The 20701-nt window shown below is 45.6% G+C and overlaps 1 protein-coding gene across 1 annotated transcript in view; it reads left to right on the plus strand.

Annotated features, from left to right (window-relative positions):
- Positions 1 to 20701, plus strand: part of LOC142583003 (ATP-binding cassette sub-family G member 1-like) — a 72339-nt gene that overhangs the window by 46883 nt on the left and 4755 nt on the right. Inside the window, exons 3-12 of the mRNA XM_075693217.1 lie at positions 1938 to 2055; positions 3136 to 3322; positions 10589 to 10734; positions 11566 to 11689; positions 12350 to 12464; positions 13156 to 13295; positions 14578 to 14679; positions 15368 to 15536; positions 17507 to 17607; positions 19637 to 19792. Of these exons, the coding sequence (XP_075549332.1) occupies positions 1938 to 2055; positions 3136 to 3322; positions 10589 to 10734; positions 11566 to 11689; positions 12350 to 12464; positions 13156 to 13295; positions 14578 to 14679; positions 15368 to 15536; positions 17507 to 17607; positions 19637 to 19792 (1358 nt within the window). The remainder of the gene's footprint in view (positions 1 to 1937; positions 2056 to 3135; positions 3323 to 10588; positions 10735 to 11565; positions 11690 to 12349; positions 12465 to 13155; positions 13296 to 14577; positions 14680 to 15367; positions 15537 to 17506; positions 17608 to 19636; positions 19793 to 20701) is intronic.

Below are 20701 nucleotides of genomic sequence, written 5' to 3' on the forward strand. Positions count from 1 at the left end.
GTATATATATTTGTCTCGCGCTACCTTGATGTTCTTACAGAATAAAGGTGGCGCGCATGTCAATGCCTCTATACCCACGTTGAACCCACTTCTGTAGTTTTCAACAAATCAGGGAAAGAGCGTGTGCATTGCAGTACACCCCTTCTGTCCTTAATGCACCGACGCCGTTAGATACTTTGCAAGAGAGAGAGAGAGAGCATAAATAACATCTGATAGAATCAGTCCCATTGCACATTAAATGGCTATTGCGCCACGGAGTATTCAGAGAAGTCCTCGTCCTTCTATGTGGCCTACAGGCAACGTGAGCAGTCTCTTGCCTCCACAGATGACTGACTGAGCTGTTTGTCTGCTTACCCTGAGCTCAGGCTTGTTGTTTAAGGACACGAATAGGCATAAAGATCGATGGCTCGTGGCAAATATTTCCGTTGTGTTAAAGGCGCCTGGCGCCGTACCTACGCACAAACCGAAGGCGGTAGCGATCTGCGGCGACATCATTAGCGTGAAAAGCAGAGTTATACTCAACGGCAGAAACCGTTATATTTGCAAAGCTACCCCGCTCACCCCGCATCCTGCCGCACTGCCATTACCAGCTCGCTGAAACAACTGAGCGTGCAAATCAAGAGACGACTTCAAACCTTGTCATACAAGTAAACCTTCAGTGACGTGGTGGCGGAATGGGAGGTGGAAATATTGGATCGTACTATGACACCGCAATAAAGCAAAGACACTAAAGAAGAAGCTGGAGAGGCACATCTCTCTTTTCACGCTAGCCACTATGTTTGATATTGGTGGGATTCATCTACATGTAGTAGTAACATGGCTAAAGTGTATTTGTCTTCCCCTTACCCTACCGTCATGCACCAACACTTCAATGAACTAAGCCAAAAAGTGTCACATTTTTTTTCTGCCAGCTTTTCATTCCCGCACTACATCACACTAAAGTTACGTGTAATCTTATTAATCTTAAAAATGATATTATTATTACTGCATAGAAACAGAAATGCCACACAGAATAGAGACAAAAAAGGCTACTAGCTGTCTGCTCATAGTGGCACCAAGCTCAATATGCCTTGAAGAGAGCAGATGCAGGCTCATCTCATTATACAAAGACAGTGTAGGAGCACTATACAGATCGTAGCCGAGTTCTATAGCAGAAAATAATTCCACACGAACCCTGTGTGCTTCGAATAGATATGAAGCTCGATGTTTTGGGAACAAAATGTTTTCGAAGGTCTTCAAGCACTAAACCATTCGAAGATCGCTCAGAAGCACAGTGTGACCAATGCTTAAATTTGGGCATTGAGAATGCGAGCGCTGGAGCCTGACGATTATTATTATTATTATTATTATTATTATTATTATTATTATTATTATTATTATTAAATGACGATTATTCGCCATTTTAATTGTAAATCAACCAAGCGTCGCCGTCGTACCATCAACGCCGTCTTTCTTGTCCTTCTCATGCTGTCACACCATCGCGGTTATTGTAATCGCCGTTGTGTCGAACCAGGCGCTTTTCACATGGAGTCGCTTATAACCGTTCTTCGATGCACGTGTATCAGTTATTGCAGAAAACACAGTTCCCAACTTTTCGTGATAGCCATCACTTCTCCAACATCTGTAAACTTGGAAAGTGCAGAAATTTCACCGGTGCCGAGCCCTCGCGGATATTTCTTTCCCATGGACACGCTAGGCGGTCAGCAACAAGAAGCTAGGATTCCTACCGTTGCAACTAGCCCAACCTGTAGTCCAATGAGAGCTCGGAATGCACACCGATGTCTCGCTTGGTCAACGACATCTTTTTAATCTGCGTTCAGTAGCAGCGCGATAGGGTTTTTTTTTTCATATACTTTCCTGAGCCTCCTGTTAAACGTGATTTCTCGTGATACTGTTGCTAGGTGACCAATATCTGGCTACGCGCACCTTTGACGCAGGCATGAAGACGCTGGTGGACAACATGAGCGGTGCTGCACGGCCTGGAACACTGACGGCCATCATGGGTCCATCAGGCGCGGGCAAGACCACGCTACTCAACCTACTCAGTGGATTCTAGTAAGTCAGCACTTTGGCCCACGCCTGCCCTTCCCAAGGTTTATTTCTTTCCTTTTTGTAAGCTTGCTAGCTTTTGACTCGACGTAACGGGATTGTTCACCGGCGCTTGTGTACTTTAAGCTAAACTTAAGGCTGCCTCTGTATTGGATCTTCAATGGAAAAATGTCGCAGTTTCGCCCGAAAGGGGAAGCATCGATTGTGATAGCAAATTAGTTGACAGCAATACGAATTAAGGATAGTAACTTTATCTTCCGTATGGACTTGTATAGATAGGTACACCAACAAAATTAACAAACATGGTGTCACGCGCGCACAAGAAAACATGAACACATTTCACCCGATGACCACGGAAACTCGCTGTCAGAACTCTGGATAGAGAAAACGTGGCAGCAGCAGCGGGCGAACTTACCTGCGTGCTGCGCCTCGCATCCCCCCCCCCTCCCAACGCGAACTAAACAGCGAAAACAAAGCGCGCGCCGGACTCAGCCTCCGTCGCAGTTGCCTTTCGAGATAGCGCTGCCCGGGTAGGCACTGTAGCCCGGGCGTCCCCGCGAGGCTACGCAGCAGCCACCGAAGTAGATAGAACGCCCCCCTCCCCCTCCCTCTGGAGCCGTGCGTTCGACGTAAGACGGCGCATTTCCTCCCCACTACCCTCACTTGCGTGCGGGATATTGAGCCGCCATCGCCGGCTCACCCTCGCAAGCTTTCGCTCGCAAATACAGCAATACGGCGCGCGGCAACGATTTTATCCCCCTTGGACTTATACGGAACCTCACGCGACGCCGACGGGAGAAATGCGCCTGGAGTGTCCATATGAATGCTATCGCAATGAAACTCGGGTAAATAAACTGAACATCCTGAATATATTGGATGACGAACACAAAATGCGGGTATCCATCTGACGAAGTATCGCATGCGGAACGTAATTCGAACTTTTCAACGCTTGCCTCCCTCGCGGCTGTCCATCTTTTGTACGCTGTTGCATTGTGCGCATCCCCAGTTTTGAAAACCATCGTGTGCTACGTTCAACAAAAGATGTCGCACCCTATCTATACTTACATATGTTTTTCAACCACGCAGCGACGCCGGCTACGAAGGGGAAGTGCACATTAACGGCTACGTGCGGGCCCCGCGCCTGTTCACCAAGCAGAGCTGCTACGTGATGCAGCAGGACCGACTGTCTCCGACGCTCACCGTGCAGGAAGCACTCACCATGAGCGTCGAGTTGCGCATGCCTTTTCTGGACAAAGTGAGCAAGATGGAGAAGGTGAGAAACGACAACTGTCCATTTTTTTAAACAGAACAGCGCGGTTCTGACGGGGACAGCAGGGAGAGCGACACGAACGAGCGCAAGTTCTGTTTCAAATCATCATCATCATCACCACCATCATCATCATCATCATCAGCCTGGTTATGCCCACTGCAGGGCAAAGGCCTCTCCCATGCTTCTCTAACTACCACGGTCATGTACAAATTGTGGCCTTGTTGTCCCTGCCAACTTCTTAATGTCATCCGCCCACCTAACTTTCAGCCGCCCTCCGCTACGTTTCCCTTCCCTTGGAATCCAGTCCGTAAACCTTAATGACCATCGGTTATCTTCCCTCCTCATTACGTGTCCTGCCGATGCCCATTTCTTTTTCTTGATTTCAATTACGATATCATTAACTCGCGTTTGTTCCCTCACCCAATCTTTTCTTTTCTTATCCCTTAACGTTACACCTATCATTGTTCTTTCCATAGCTCGTTGCGTCGTCCTCAATTTAAGTAGAATCCTTTTCGTGAGCCTCCAGGTTTCTGCCCCGTACGTGAGTACTGGTAAGACACAGCTGTTATAAACTTTTCTCTTGAGGCATAATGGCAACCTGCTGTTCATGATCTGAGAATGCCTGCCAAACGTACCCCAGCCCATTCTTATTCTTCTGATTATTTCAGTCTCATGATCCGGATCCGCAGTCACTACCTGTCCTAAGAAGATGTATTCTCTTACCACTTCTAGTGCCTCACTACCTATTGTAAACTGCTGTTCTCTTCCGAGACTGTTAAACATTACTTTAGTTGTCTGCAAATTAATTTTTACACCCACCCTTCGGCTTTGCCTCTCCAGGTCAGTGAGCATGCATTGCAGTTGGTCCCCTGAGTTACTAAGCAAGGCAATATCATCAGCGAATCGCAAGTTATTAAGGTATTCTCCATTAACTCTTATCCCCAATTCTTCCCAATCCAGGTCTCTGAATACCTCCTGTAAACACGCTGTGAATAGCATTGGAGAGTTCGTATCTCCCTGCCTGACGCTTTCCTTTATTGGGATTTTGTTGCTTTCTTTATGGAGGACTACGGTGGCTGTGGAGCCGCTACAGATATCTTTCAGTATTTTTACATATGGCTCGTCTACAACCTGATTCCACAATGCCTCCATCACTGCCGAGGTTTCGACTGAATCAAACGCTTTCTCCTAATCAATGAAAGCTATATATAAAGGCTGGTTATATTCCGCACATTTTTCTATCACCTGATTGATAGCGTGAATATGGCGTATTGTTGAGTAGCCTTCGCGGAATCCTGCCTGGGCCTTTGGTTGACGGAAGTCTAAGGTATTCCTGATTCTATTTGCAATTACTTAGTAAATACTTTGTAGGCAACGGACAGTAAACTGATCGGTCTATAATTTTTCAAGTCTTTGGCGTCCCCTTCTTATGGATTAGGATTATGTTAGCGTTTTTCCAGGATTCCCGTACACTCGAAGTCATGAGGCATTGCGTATACAGGGTGGCCAGTTTCTCTAGAACAATCTGCCCACCATCCTTCAACAAATCTGCTGTTACCTGATCCTACCCAGCTACCTTCCCCCTTTGCATAGCTCCCAAGGCTTTCTTTACTTCTTCCGGCGTTACCTGTGGGATTTCGATTTCCTCTAGACTGTTCTCTCTTCCATTATCGTCGTGGGTGCCACTGGTACTGTATAAATCTCTATAGAACTCCTCAGCCACTTGAACTATCTTATCCATATTAGTTATGATATTGCCGGCTTTGTCTCTTACCGCATACATCTGATTCTTGCCAATTCCTAGTTTCTTCTTCACTGCTTTTAGGCTTCCTCCGTTCCTGAGAGCATGTTCAATTCTATCCATATTATACTTCCTTATGTCAGCTGTCTTACGCTTGCTGATTGACTTCGAAAGTTCTGCTAGTTCTATTCTAGCTGCAGGGTTAGATGCTTTCATACATTGGCGTTTCTTGATCAGATCTTTCGTCTCCTGTGATAGCTTACTGGTATCCTGTCTAATGGAGTTACCGCCGACTTCTATTGCACACTCCTTAATGATGCCCACAAGATTGTTGTACATTGCTTTAACACTGAGGTCCTCTTCCTGAGTTAAGGCCAAATACCTGTTCTGTATTCCACCGCCTTGTCTCCAGCCTGCTTCTTGCCTACCTTGGCATTGAAGTCGCCCATCAGTATAGTGTATTTTGTTTTGACTTTACCCATCGCCGATTCCACGTATTCATAGAAGCTTTCGACTTCCTGGTCACCATGACTGGATGTAGGGGCGTAGACCTGTACAACCTTCATTTTGTACCTCTTAGTAAGTTTCACAACAAGACCTGCCACTCTCTCGTTAATGCTATAGAATTCCTGTATGTTACCAGCTATGTTCTTAATCAGGAATCCGACTCTTAGTTCTCGTCTCTCCGCTAAGCCCTGGTAGCACAGGACGTGCCCGCTTTCTAGCACTGTATATGCTTCTTTTGGCCTCCGAACTTCACTGAGCCCTATTATATCCCATTTACTGCCCTCCAATTCCTCCAATAGCACTGCTAGACTCGCCTAACTCGATAACGTTCTAGCGTTAAACGTTGCCAGGTTCATATTCCAATGGCGGCCTCTCTGGAGCCAGGGATTCTTAGCACCCTCTGCTGCGTCGCAGGTCTGACCGTCGCCTTGGTCAGTTGCTTCGCAGCTGCTGGGGACTGAGGGCCGGGATTTGATTGCTGTGTTCATATAAGAGGTTGTGGCCAAGTACTGCACCAGGGTGGCCAATCGTGCTCTGGTGAGGGAGTGCGTTACTGGTTCTGGTCACAGGGATCAGGCCACACTCCAGGCCTGTTTATGCAATTTTATCAACACGCGGATTTTTTTTAATCCGGTGGAAAATTGCGCGGCACCGGGATTCGAACCACGGACCTCTTGCACGCGAGGCGGGTGTTCTACCTCTACGCCACCACTGAACATTTAAAATATGGCTTACCAACGCGCCTAAACGTCCGTTTTAACGACTCTCCCTTGCCATGCAGACAATATATTTGCGTTGGCTGACCTTGAAAAGTTTGGCACTGGAAGAACACTTACTCCTCATATATCCTCACTGGAATACTCACTGAAATCGAGCTGCATTAGCACTATAGGTACACTTGCTCCTATAGGCTTAGACGCTTTGCAAAATATGTCTTAGCTGCTCCCCAAACGTCGCTGATTTATCTGTTATGGCTTTCCGCGTCGAAAAAGAACGTTACTGCGCTAAGAATGCTTGTCATGGCGTGAAACTATCGTATGGTAACCACTGTCTTCAGTGATTCATTGACATTTGTTTTTTAATAATGGGCCACTAGGTCGAATATTTAAGGCATTCGTTTGAACGAACGAATTCCGCTTCAGTACACTGAGTTCCATGAAAAATATGAATATATATATATATATATATATATATATATATATATATATATATATATATATATATATATATATATATATATATATATATATATACGGTGAAGAAAACATGTTACAGAAGGCGCCTGTATATACTTAAGTGAGGACGCCTGTGGGAATTGAGTCAGCCCAACTTTGTTTTTTGTTTTCTTGTACTTTTAGTCGTGGCGAATATGCTGGTAATTATGCAACTGATTACTGTGATCTCTCAAATTATGACTTGAGCACGTGTCTGCGTTTACCCCCTTGGATGACCATCTTTCAGCCTTGAAAACAAGCACGAATCTGCCCTCAACCTTTAGCGCTATGGTGTGGCGGCAATTACAGCGCACGTGTATAACGGCCCTCCTCCCGACTTCGACTGTAGGGCGTTGCCATTCGCTGAAGAAATCGATGTGTCGAAAGAGCGCAGGACGGGTCATTAGCGGATGTCTGGGCGCAGCTGTACACATTTAGCCAACGCCGAATTTCCTGCCCGGACAAATCGTTCGTGTGTTTTCGTGCTCCATGCTATCAGTGCTTCTCGCTCTGCGACCTGCTCCTTGCCCAACTTGAGACAGTACTTGCGTTATTCTAGATATGTACCATTTCGACCAGATATCCATTCTACTGATAGCAGTTCTTACTGCGCTCTCCTATAATCTGGCAATATGTCAAAAGCAAAGTACCAGAGGATTGGTGCATCGGTCCTTTAAATCAGTACTGACATGGCACTCTCGACATTTAACTTTTTTTTCTTTGATTGCAGGTCTGTACCACAACTTTACAAAAAAATTGCAAAGTAAGGGCGAAGGAATGAATGCGATAGCAACATGTTAGAAGTGTAAGACTCGTAGCTTTGTAAACGAAAGCTAAGTAAGAACGAGCTGTTGTGCTAGGAGTCCGCTGTTTGAATCCTGCCATCGGACTATTTTATTTATGTTAATAATTAAAGCTAACATCTTTCTTGGCGACTTTATCACCGCTCTACCGCATGGGGTGTGTTTCAAACCTCTCAATTCGGCCGGTCCCGGAGGTAGTGTAGTGCAAAGCCGCGTCAATACAGTTACATCATTTTCAGGTTCGAGCTCTTGTTATTGTTTCGCACATTTATTATTTAAGTCTCAGAAGATCTAAGATAAAAGGCATGTGTTGTTTGTGTTTTGTTTCACGATATCTCTATGCGGGCTGCTGTTCTCAAAATTCTGAGAAATAATTTTGTCGAGAATGTGAGACCTGGTATGAGGAAATTTAGTGAGGGCAATATAACCCACATACACCGCTTGTCATATAGCATGACATGGCATATAGCACACACATACTTAAATACATACGCAACCTCAGGGCGATGGCAAAAATTTGCTTTGGAGTGTCTATGTAATTGATATTTCAGTAAAATACTGGCCAGCTTCCAAGCGCACTAAATAATTTAGTGCAGCAGCTTTTCCACGAACCAGTTTTGGTTTTGTTTCTCAGTAAATGCTTGTCATGACGTCACGAGGTAGAGTGTGGTCACGTGGGAGCAAGGCGCCGTGACGTTTCAGCAAGCGCTGCGGCTCGCTCACTCGTCTGCTATGCTGCTAGCCATTGCACAGCATGATGTCGAAGTATAGCAGACGACCGAGCCAGCCGGAGCGAGTGCCATATCGTCACGATGTGCTACTCTCACGTGGCTACCTCGCACGTGACCTCCCATGTGACCATCAAATCGCGGGTAATATAGCATGCTAATTCAAAAGGAATATGATGATGTCACGCGGTGGCTCTGGAAAATATTTGAATCTTATTTTTTAAGTGCAACAGCCATTTTTTTGTAAACAATAGACTGTTGTGTATCGCTTCTTAAATACGACGCAAGCACCAGGAACAAAGAAACAATGAAAGCAATACAAATGCACGGATTCTTGTTTCATCACCGCCTACCTCGTTATTTGTTTTGCTTTATTTCGGCGTCCGAACAGTTTCATCTTCTTGCCATGATGCATTGAAAGCAACTCTACCAAGCATCAGCTATTCAAAATGTATATATCCTGAGCCAGTTTAATTCTTTTGTGAGCGGGTCGGTTGCGCGGGAGCGTCGTTTCAGCTTCCTCGTGACGCTTCCTAACACGGTGATATGTTAATATGAATCGGCTGATGCTTACCCTTTGTTTTCCTTTCCTAGAAGTTTGAAGCTTAACCACATAGTAGTCAATCTATGTATAGTGAAGTTAGGAAATGTTCCTGCACGGTATCAAGCAAAAGGAAAAAAAAGCAACGAGTAGGTTTTATACACTCCAATGTAACTACGTATGATGCCACTTCATGCGAGCACTTGTGCCGACGTTGGTCAATGCATTTAATGCGTGTTGTTTGGAAGATTGCCTTTACTCGCAAGTACATATCGCATGAATGCGCTGCGAGATTCAAACTTGGCACTCTTCTCGCATTTCGCAGCGCTCAACGCACGGGGTGGCTAGCTTCCTGTTTCATGCACGCTGTCGCGTACGCGCACCTGTCCGAATTAGCCGCCGGAGCGCGATGACGGCGGGCCATCAAAGTGCGCGCAGAAACAACAACAACAATACGAAAGAAAAGGCCCTCGCAACAAGTTGATAATCGACTGGCCAGCAGGAAATTATGTCCGTCGAGGAAAAGGCGCGACACCTTCCTGGAAATTAATTTCGATTCAGTAAATTAGGCGCACGGCGAAGGCATCGAGTAGACTGTTAGTCCGCGTGGCGTATGTCACGTCAAGTGCCTCTTATGCAACAAGCTATCACATCACCATAACGCTTTTCTCTCAAACACCCGCGGACGTCGAAGGTCCTGTCGTGTGAGGTTCTGCGTTGTGCCGCTCGCTAATTCGGTAGCGTCGTCTTGAGCGCCTGCCAAGTAATCCATCGCCTTCGTTACGCGCCCCGCCATCATGTCGCGCCAGTAGCCTCGCAAAGAGAATAAAGGACCGCTCAAGTTAACTCGTGATGGCTTTCAATTTCGTGCAAGACAGCAGAGAATGCGTATCTTTTACGCATTTGTTCAATGTGCCAGTACATTTCGCTGGCCAGAGAACAATCCAGTGCAATGCTCCAAGACAAATTTAAAGGTCTAGCTGAAAACGTCTTTCTTTTTTATGAGAAGTTAGTGTTCCCGCTTATTTACCGTTTTCACAGACCAAATCCACGAAAGCTAGCTAGAGAAATAGAAGGAGGAGCCCCCAGTAGAGCCTACAGAGAACGGAAGAAATATTGGCAGTGGTATTATTTTTCCACGTCATGAATATTTGTTACCAAGTTTTCAAAAGCTTTCGAACCATTGTTTAAAGCGGCGAAGGCTGAAAGAGAAGCGAATTCTCACCTTATTCGTTTGGTTTTTGTTTGTTTATTTTTGTCCACGCTATGCCCAAACATGCTCCCTTGTTTTATAAAATGTTGTTCCTTTAAAGCAAGTTCTGTCTCTACCACATTGCACATCGATTAAAACTGATAGCGAACCACCAGCAGTGCCACCATAAAAAGACTGCCTCTTTAACTTCTCCGCTCAACTAGGAGATCCACCCCCTCTAATATGTCTACTTTTAAGTTTATGCGCCATACATTGATCTAAAGTGGGCAATTGAGGGAAACCTCAGCCCTGAGACAGCGTTCTTACTGAAGACTTTGTCCTCGCCCCGCTGAAGAAAAAGTCCCGTTGTCGAAACGGATAAAAATCGTCTCGCCGAAGCTTTGCTACCGAACTCGCACTTTCCGCGCTCGTCCACAGTTGACCCATTAGATTGCGTATCAGCGTGATGCCGTTGTCTTGTTCGTGTGCTTCGTCGTGCGTTGGTTCGCGACCGTTCTCCGAACCTCGCCATTCGTCTCGCAGGTGAACCACTCGATCCAGGGCTGGGGACTGTACGACTGCCGCAAGACGAGGACGAGCGAACTCTCGGGTGGACAGCGCCGGCGGCTGGCCATCGCCCAAGAGCTCGTCAACAACCCGCCCGTGGTTTTCCTGGACGAACCAACAAGGTAATGAATTGCAAATCCGCTTGCTCAGTTTGGGCCGATACTCTTCCTGCGGGCAATTCCTCCAATAAACACCGCACTTACCCCCGTCGTCTTGTATTCGCGTGATGCCAGAGCCATTTCGGTTCACCTTTCCCTCATGCCCCTGGCCATGATGCTTTATTTACGGTGGTCTGAGTACACATGATCGAGGTAACAAACAAGATTACAGCCATGTGGGCAACAGTTAAACGGAGCGTGAAGTCGTATAGGTACCAGTGACGAAGGAGTTTCAAAACGATGTAGACTCGTCAAAATGTTCGTATGCGATTATTTATTTTTACTAGAGACGGGGATAGTGGTGGTCGTCACAGTAGGCTCTGGCAGACATTTGCTACATTTATGGCGCAGTAATGTGAAAGAACACATTAGCGCACACATTCTTGACAAGGAGTAGGCGGCATATCTAACCGATAATTAAACATAAGCATTAGTATACGGAATTCCAAAAAAATATTTTAATAACCACGTACTTGGATCAGTTACGTGCTAACAAGTATGTTTATGACGGACAGAGGAGATAAACGCATATGGAACTTTCCACAAGTGTATTCACCTATTCATGCCACAGCGTTCGCCAACGTATATGACGACACTGCACCTGACGTATCAAGCTAAATGGTTTGGTGACAGCCAGTAGTGCTAAGGCCACCTGATCGGACACCCCGTAATATGCGAACTTGGCAGCCCAGTATCGGAAAGTCACTGGCCCTCACGCCGCAGGCTGGGAATGCATATTACTTCTCCGGCCGATGTGCAACGTATGAGGCTAACTCGGGTCTTTTTATCACGCAGTGGTTTGGACAACGTATCTAGTCTACTGTGCGTTCAGATCCTCAAGGAGATGGCGGAACGTGGACACACCGTGATCTGCTCGATACACACGCCCAGCGCCAAGATCTTCTCCCACTTCGACTTGGTGAGCAGAGGCACCTTCTCTTAGTGCAATGCACCCTTCCTCCTTGGCGCCTCGCGAAGTAACTTTATCCCTTCTGATTTGGTGACCGGCAAAACGAAACGCACCGCCAGGCGTCATTATTTTACGCGAATTCGGCAACTCGAGGCCAGCGTTATCATTCAGCGTCTCTAAGATTCTTTGGTATTTCTATATAATTCTATAACTTTTTATATTTCTATAGATTACAGAAGTGTTTAGGCACTTACAAGTTTTCCGATTGTTTGCTTCATCATTCAACGATCGAATTCATGCGATTTCCTACGACTCATATCACACGATAATGCGAATTTCAGAAATAGATCGCAATGTGTTGTTGAAGAGACTGGCAAATGTGTATACAATGGCTACCCGTGGTATGCAACAAGCGTGAAATGGTAATTGTCACAAATTGACAATGCTGCGAGGCTGAGTAGGAACTACGCAAGTGTAAGTTCAATATTCTAACCGTAATTTGTGGGTGCAGTCAGGTAAGCTCTGTCGGCAGAAAACCCAATCAAATGTTTGTTCGTTTGCTTGTTTGTTTGTTTGTTTGTTTGTTTGTTTGTTTGTTTGTTTGTTTGTTTGTTTGTTTGTTTGTTTGTTTGTTTGTTTGTGTAAGAAGGCCTTTCGGTTTCTTTACAGCTGTACATGGTATCAAAAGGACGCTGCATATACAATGGCCCTGTGGACGATCTGGTTCAGTTCCTTTCGCGGCACAGCCTGAATTGTCCTCAGTACCACAATCCTGCAGACTACGGTGGGTGCTGCCCTCTGTATGGTACACAAAGAGAACGCCCGTATCCACGCGTCCCTGTTTATAAGCAAACCTATGGCCACGGAGCCAAGACCATTTCTCTGACCTCTATGCTCATCTACTTGCATCTATTCTCATAGAGTGAGCTTTATTGGTTTCTTATTTCCCAAATTTTATTTGTTGCCTGTTTACAAATCCGCTTCGAAGTAGGCAATTCCAATTCACTAACATTGTAAAACAAAAATTTCTGAGCGAAGCTCAATCACTTTTTGAACCAAGACTCAACATAAGATTGCCTCAGTATATATCTACTCCTCGGTCAAGAGATCTTTTCTGGGCGCAAGACAGAGAGAGTGCAGTCACAAAAGAAAGCTACCTTACCGCGTCCTTGCAGCCCCAGAGTTAGCACGGCTGTTCGCTATTATAGTGGTGAAGGAGTGAAGGAACAGTCACTCGCCGGAGAAAAAAATTATTTTCAAAGCAGGCGAACCCTCAGCACCGATCTCACATGTGCTTTGCCGGGTGGAGCGCAGATGAGATGTGAGCATACAGTATCTATAACGTGCGATTAGTACTATCACGCCTGTCGTAGCACAGCTGTAATGCGGGGTGCAGTTGCGGTGCCGCCGGGGGCTGAGAGCGCTGTTATGTTGCGTCCGCACTTCATTGTCCTTCTATTTTTCGACCGCTGTAGTTGCCGAAGTAGCCGCTGGCGACTACGGGGACTACACGGGCGAGCTCGCCAAAGAGTTTGAGGAGCCGTATCCCGAAGAAAAGGAGTCGGGAGACCACAAGCGACGGACGAAATACGGCGGCAAGATCATGTCCGAAAGAGTAAGCAGTTCGTCGTATCTGCTGTTTATTTCTGCCAAATGTATTCTCTTAACTAGTCACTGTCTCTTATCGTACAGGAAATTACTTGTGTTGCAAGATTACAAGAGCGCTTTCGCTTTGGAGATTTCAGTTTATTGAGCCAAACTTTCTCGTTTTTCTGAATAAGATTTCGGTGAGAATAAATTTATGTGGAGATAAACAAGTGAACTATCAAGAAACTGCATCTTCATGCAACTCTTGTTAAGTGTCACCGCGCCTCTGACAATTCCAAAGTTAATAAACGAATGGAAACTATTTTTTTTTTAATTTGCGCATGATCTCTATAACTGATCGCTGATTGTGTAAATAGCGCAATATCTTTTAAAGGAGCGCAATAGCTCGGGCTAGCAGATTACCTTTTTTGGGGCTCTCCCACTGCTTGTTGGTCTTGAATTATATTTAGTTATTGTAGATTGTCACAGTCTGGAGGAATGACAACGTCGTCCTCAAAATTCCATTGCATCCTGGCCTTGGGGCCAATGAGGTCGGTGCGCCGTCAGATTATACCGCTGCTTCAGTGCAACTTCTCCTCTAGGAGGAAAAGTACAATAAGCACCAAAAACACGGTATGTGAGGCGAATGATACCAAGCGCCATCTCTCAGTGGTCGCCCAGAATGCGCTGAGTAACTGAATGGGTATCGGCAAATTCAATATCTCTCCTTAATACGCAGGTATCAATTAGGATTCGATAAATGAGTGAAAGCGCGAAATGTTATTCTTTTTCTAAAGTGTTCCGTAACATATAATAAGAAACGTATTAGACAAATTTAAGGTATGTAAATATAGCCCCCATGTGCCTTATTAATCAGTTAATAATTCATATCCTAAATTTGTCGGCTAGTGAGTGCTGTACATATAGTCTGTGCAGTATATGAAGTAGTAACACGTGAGGTTCCTGGACAGTCTGTTAAATTTAGTCAGTCATACCCGCCGTGGTTGCTCAGTGGCTATGGTGTTGGGCTGCTGAGCACGAGGTCGCGGGATCGAATCCCGGCCACGGCGGCCGCATTTCGATGGGGGCGAAATGCGAAAACACCCGTGTGCTTAGATTTAGGTGCACGTTAAAGAACCCCAGGTGGTCAAAATTTCCGGAGTCCTCCACTACGGCGTGCCTCATAATCAGAAAGTGGTTTTGGCACGTAAAACCCCAAATATTATTAAATTTAGTCAGTCACGCATTGAGGTGTGAATCAATCCAGGGTGCGAACGACCACCAATTGCTTTCATGTTGCCGTTTTTCAGCACATTGCCGAGGCGAACAAACTCTACACCTTCACAACTTCCAGCTTTCATCAATTAGGAATCCTACTCAGGCGGTGTTGGCTCTCCGTTGCCAGAAACAAGGTCGGTATACAAAGATGTTGTCTCTTACCGCAAAGAGCCAACTGTCATTGTTTTGCCTTAGTGATCGCAGCTGCTTCTTACCAACAAGCACGGGATGTCAATCGTTTCAGCCTCGCAGCTTGTTGTTGACATAACTTGATAAAAATCAGAATTGATTTATTTAATGTACACCCTTGTTATAATGAAATAGTGTTATTCAAAATGCTGCTTCATTCGAAAAGTTTTCGTGGCCCCGTGCACTTTTGAAGATGACATTGCGATAACGCTAGACTTCGTCTACTACGAAGTGCAAAGCAGGAAGTCTGCAAGGGACTGCTCTGTGCAGTACACACGAGGCGTACCATTTGCGTTTCTTCGGACAAAGCTGCTAAGAGAAACAACGCTGCATAGGATAATACAGCTGTGAACGAACATCAGAACAGTATTACCGTTGCTACTATGGCTCTCTTAAAGCGTCGCCTCTTTTAACGGAATACCACCTATAACAACGTAAATTTTCTGTCCCACTTACTTCCGCTAAAGTGACGGCTTACGGCATTTTAAAAGTCACGCAATCGAAGATGTTTGCAATACGTGTGTTGTGGGGCTCCTCACTATGACGAATTTCGTAAATATCTATGTGATGACATTGCCTGAAGTCAGCCCGCAAGACGCTGTGTCCAGATATCCATTGTGACGTTCCCCGCAGGTGGCCACTCCTTTGAGGTTCGCCGCATACCTGGCGTTCGCCATAATGATGATTATGCTGTACTACGACATCGGCAGGAAGGCGTCTACCGTTATCAACAACGCAAACATGTTCTTCGGCATGTGCTGCATCGTCATGTTCCAGTCCATCCTGCCCACGGTGATCGTCTGTGAGTGCGACTTTGTCCGTTTGAGTGCTGTTATCCACGCGATGCATTAGATCGCACAGATACGAATTAAAGAAAAAACGTTTTATTGGGCCCACTAATCATGTAAACTCTGCACTCGTGTGCACATGCGGCTTCACCATTTTCTTAGTGGCTTCTCTTCTGAAGGTCAGCCATTATGGTGTTTGCTTTAAGCGCTTGCACTGCATTTTGCGCGAAAATAACGCCTATGGCTATAGCGGCCTTCTGATAATCACGCTGACGACAATGCAGAGTGCACTTTCAACAACCTTCTATGCAATTTCCGCTTATTCCTTTGGCATGTGAACAGTGCCTAGATTCGGCCCTGGTTCAGCCGTGCTAGGAGGACTTCTTTTGCGGACTTTGTATTGACGCACGTTTCTCTTTTGTTCAAAGAGCATGACGGGATACTGCGAGCTCGATCTCGCCGGACCTTTGAATTGCTTGTGTACATCGGGGCGCTTATTTATAAAACAGTTCGTATACGCCTTGTTCGTGACAGGTCAATAGCGCAGCGGTGAATCCCGTTCAAATGGAAAGTGCGTTCACGCATTTGCGAAACGCGTCGCCTTAACCTACCTCCCCTACTTTCTCCTTGCCGTTCAAGTGCCCAACTTCACCACGCTCAGGCGCTTCCGTGGAGTGTGGGTGTTCTTCTTGATCTAAATATACACCTTTCATCAAAAAGATCAATGTGTCCGATATTGTGGTGTGCCTCGCGGACCTACCTTTCTAAGGACGAAGAGGTTTCTCGAACCCATGGCAAAGTTAAATGTTCAACTCTTATAATCTAGCTACATGTTTCCCGGTCCCGTGCCGCGTTTATACTGTGAGCTGCCTTTCTTGTCCCCGTTCTTGCCGATATTGACTGTTCTCCCATATGGCTTGCGTGTGGTCAGTGACCACCGCGTGTTTGTTGTCGGTACAAGCTTCGGTCATTTCCTCTTTGTCCCTGTTTGACTTGCAAGAAAACCGTTTTCTGCGAATGTGGAGGCTCGGACTGCAGGCGAAGCGCGTTTTTGTAAACGGAGCTTCGGCATTCTTTACCTGTCACCGACGACTTAGGGTGGTTTTAAGAACAGACGACCGCCAATCTCTCGAACGTATGATAGGTGAAGAGAGAAAATGTCAAATCAAAGTCAGAGAGGCTAGCGAGAACAGAGCCTGACTGTCTATACAGCGCTGGGAGGAAGACCTTGGGGAGCAAAATTGTTAAGAGAAAAGGCGGAACTCAAGTGTTGACGTACTTGAACGTCCATAAACCCTTTGTACACCAACGTACTCAACATGTGCTAGATGTAGAATTCGTGTTTTACACTATGCTGTTAGCGGAAGTGTTCTGTGACACTGCACCCAACACTGGATGGCGTTGTGTACAGTGCAGCCTGTTTTCATGTATTGTACTTCTGCGCATAGTAATATGTAATCCGAGTACCATTCTCATCTGTGCCGCAATGTATCTCGGCCCTGAGCAGAGGCTTATGTGAATTTCCAGTATTTTTGACTAGCGTTAGTGTGTTTATGAATAACGTATTGGGCAGCCTATTTTGAGCTTTTGTATCTATGCTGCTCCTTTGCACATCGGCCCAGACCAAGACCTCTTACAGTGTTATGAGCTCTGTTATGTTTGATTATCCTTACTTCCGTAATTTCTTCCGTTTTAATTTTTTTCGCATTGTTGATATGCAGAAAGGAATAATTGTGACTGTATTACGATGAGCGAATCTCCTTTACGGTCATTTGAATTTTTTTAATCATGTCGAAAGGAAGGCAATAATACGCGGTGAAGCCTAAGCTGCCATGATTTGATTGTCGAGTATGCTCACCGTACTGGTGATCTTATTTAGATTCCTTCAAATAAACATAGCAAGTATGGCCGTGTGAGGGGTCTATCCGGCACACTTGTTCGCAAAATCATTTCATTCTGTTGCGTATAATTGTTTCTCCTGCAGTTCCCATTGAGATCTCGGTGCTTCAGAGAGAGCACAGGAATCGCTGGTACAGCATCAAGCTCTACTACCTCGCTCGCTACATCGTAGAGCTTCCATTTTTGGTAAGTCTCTGACGCGGTCGGTCATTGGTCATCTAGATTCTTTTCTTCTTATTTTGGAGTCGTAGATGTAAAGTAAAACTCGCTGTATCCTCTTTTATAAAAAAATGAAAGGTAAATATTAAATGTGTGCCCATATCAGACAGTTCTAGTACAGCGTACGTAGCGTACGCAACGGTGTTGCGTACGTAACATCGCTACATTCTGCAAAGTGCGCATGTGCAGAACACTACACGAAGGGTACGTGATGCGTACACGGCCGCTGCGTACGCACACATCCGATTCTTGCGTGCGTACGTAGGGAGCCTTGCGCGCGCTGCTCTCGTGGTTCTCGTTTGTTCGGGAGAGCGCGAGACAAAAGAGTTTCCCAAAATGGCAGCGTCAAAGGCGACCAGCGGAAGGCTGTACTTCTCAATGGCCCACGATTTGGCTTTGCTGCATGAAGTGAACACGTAGAAGCCATTCCCGGATCCTGCACGGTAGGAATGCATAGCAAAAATAGGAACTTTGTTTTTGAGAAAGTCTTCAGTGCGTGCTGTTTGCGCGATAGGCTCGACGTACTCTTGGCGCAGTTCGTCGCAAATGACCGTGTCAGCCTCAGAAAGCAAGTACTCAGTTTTTAGTTTTCTCGATAGGATTCGTGTATTTCATCCGTATTAAAAGTACAGCCTCTTAAAGGCATAAACATAGTTCGACGAAGCAGGACCACGCCCGCACGTTACATCACGTTAGCGAGATCAAGAGCGTCTAGTTCGACCGATAGTTCGACGTACTGGCGGAAGCAGCCAATGCGCTCCGACGCGCCCGGCGTCTAACGCTCGCCCGCTTACATACGTAGGCATTTCGCACTACCAAAGGCCCTAACACGACACGCGCGCCTACGTTCCGCAAAGCACTTGCGTGCTGAGTACCTATCGTCATAGCGAAGTACTAAAACTGCCTATTACTTGAAGAGCAATAACTTGGGCATATTTGCATGATTGCTAATGTTACCCTGGCGCCTGATGAGAGTTGTCAGTGCACGGATACAGTGTGCATGAAAATACTGCCAGGGAGCTGTCTTGATGTGAAAAGTGCCTTGAAGAATACGAGATATTTACGTATCAGCTCATAGTTCCGAGTGACCGGAGTTCGCGTCGCTAGGACTCTGCAAAGTTGTTTTTCCTCACTTCTCTAGGTACTTAAGCCAAAGCCTTACTTCGTGAGGTAAACTGTTTAATAATGCAACTTTGATCAAATGTAAGTGAGCAGGGCACGAATTAATGTAGTTTTACATCTATGGGCACAATCAAGAACGCTTCCCTATAAAAAGATTGTTGAGCCCCGTTACCTCTTACGGCCACTTACCTGAAATTAACATATGGAGAGCTTATATAGGAATGTATCATATTATAGAATGTTGGGTTATATATGCAATATGAGCTTCTTAGCGCGACTGTCCGGGTTCGCACATCTAATTAGACGACAAAATCCTTACTAATGTGGAGAAGAACATTAATGAAAAACAGGCAGTTCCAACTGTTGCCCTTCGTCCTCCGTACACCTCAGCGCTCAAATACATCTTGTTCAGTCCCTTTTCGTGGTCCTGGTAACTCTGAGCACGATACCTCTGCTCTATATTATTACTTATTCGCATGTGCATTATCATGCTTACTCTGCTAATTATCGTATAAGAAAAACTGGCAAGCTTGAAATTCATCACTAGCGGGCACTCAAAGCGTGCGGCCTACTCCTAACTACGACCGCAAGTAGGCGAACTGTTGTACTTAGAGATGTCAAAAGAAACCAAAACGAGATCTTACATTAACAAGATGTGTTGGTGGGCGTGCGCATTCATGATGCTCAATAACCTAAAGCAGTGGAGGAAAGACGTACAGGAAAGGCTGCCTGTGCCTTTGTTTGCGCTGTAATAATTTGTTCCAGATCTCCCTCTTCTTAAGCACAATCAACAATAAAATGATATCTCCCCAGTTCCGTGCGACCCTTGAATGTGTAAAGTTGACAGCATTGAACGGCTTGCGTTTCCTTGCAGGTTATTCCTGTGATTATGCTCATAGCGCTGATTTACTACCCCACCTCTCAACCGCTTGACATGTGGAGAATAGCGAGCCTCGCCCTGTTCAACATTCAGCTATGCTCCTCCATTCAAGCACTCGGACTCATCGTTTCAGCAGTCACAAAGCTGCAGGTAAGATGAAATGCAGGTGCGACAGAGCCGGTACCTAATCTAGCATAAATGTATTCGAACAGTACATTGAAATTATATGTTTTGCTGTATTGTCCTTCAAACTTCCACATATATTCTCTAAACAAATCACTTTTTACCTTTCATCTGTTATTGTATGCAAACATTTTGTGGCTAACCAGTTCGTACGTCTGCAGGCAACGATAGAGAAAAATACTCTGTAATGAATTTGTCTCAAAAAGGCTATACTTCCTGTCGTGAAAAGTACGTCTGTAGGAAGGCAAAGAAATGTCCCCATAGACAATACATGTACCTTTAAACTGTGGGTGCGAGAAAACAATCGCCCACCTTCTCTGTGAGTAACCCGCTTTAGTGCGCCCAGGAAAGAACTTTCAAGAGTGTTAGATAGTTTTGACAAACGCCCTTTGTCTGAGGAAAGGGTCCTGGGACACTGGCCGAGACCGTCCTCAGCACAGAAGGCTTTGAAAGCGATGCTGTGCTTCTTGCGGAGAACCGGTCTTAGAGACAGACTTTAAGCAGTGCCGTACTCTACTTTGCTTTTTCCCCTTTCTTTTTCATTACCTTCTTTTTGCTCGTCTTTCCTCTTTTTTTATAACATCTCTTTTATATTATCTTTTACTCCACTTACCCCCTTGCCCCCTTTCCCCAGCACAGGGCAACCAGCCGGTCTGAGAACTGACTAAACTCCCTGTCCCTCCGTCTATTCCTGCTTCCTTCCTTCCTTTATATAGTTCCCATATGTAACTTACGCAACCGTTAGCTTTCCTTTTCTACGCTATACCACAACGAATTATTTCTAAGCCAAATGAGAACGCATATCCACATCGTTCGCGTACGACTACCGCACAAACAGGAATATAGGTCGACCCAGAATGTATACCGACTCCCGAC

This window comes from Dermacentor variabilis, chromosome 5 (assembly GCF_050947875.1).
Source record: "Dermacentor variabilis isolate Ectoservices chromosome 5, ASM5094787v1, whole genome shotgun sequence".
NCBI classification, from domain to species: domain Eukaryota; kingdom Metazoa; phylum Arthropoda; class Arachnida; order Ixodida; family Ixodidae; genus Dermacentor; species Dermacentor variabilis.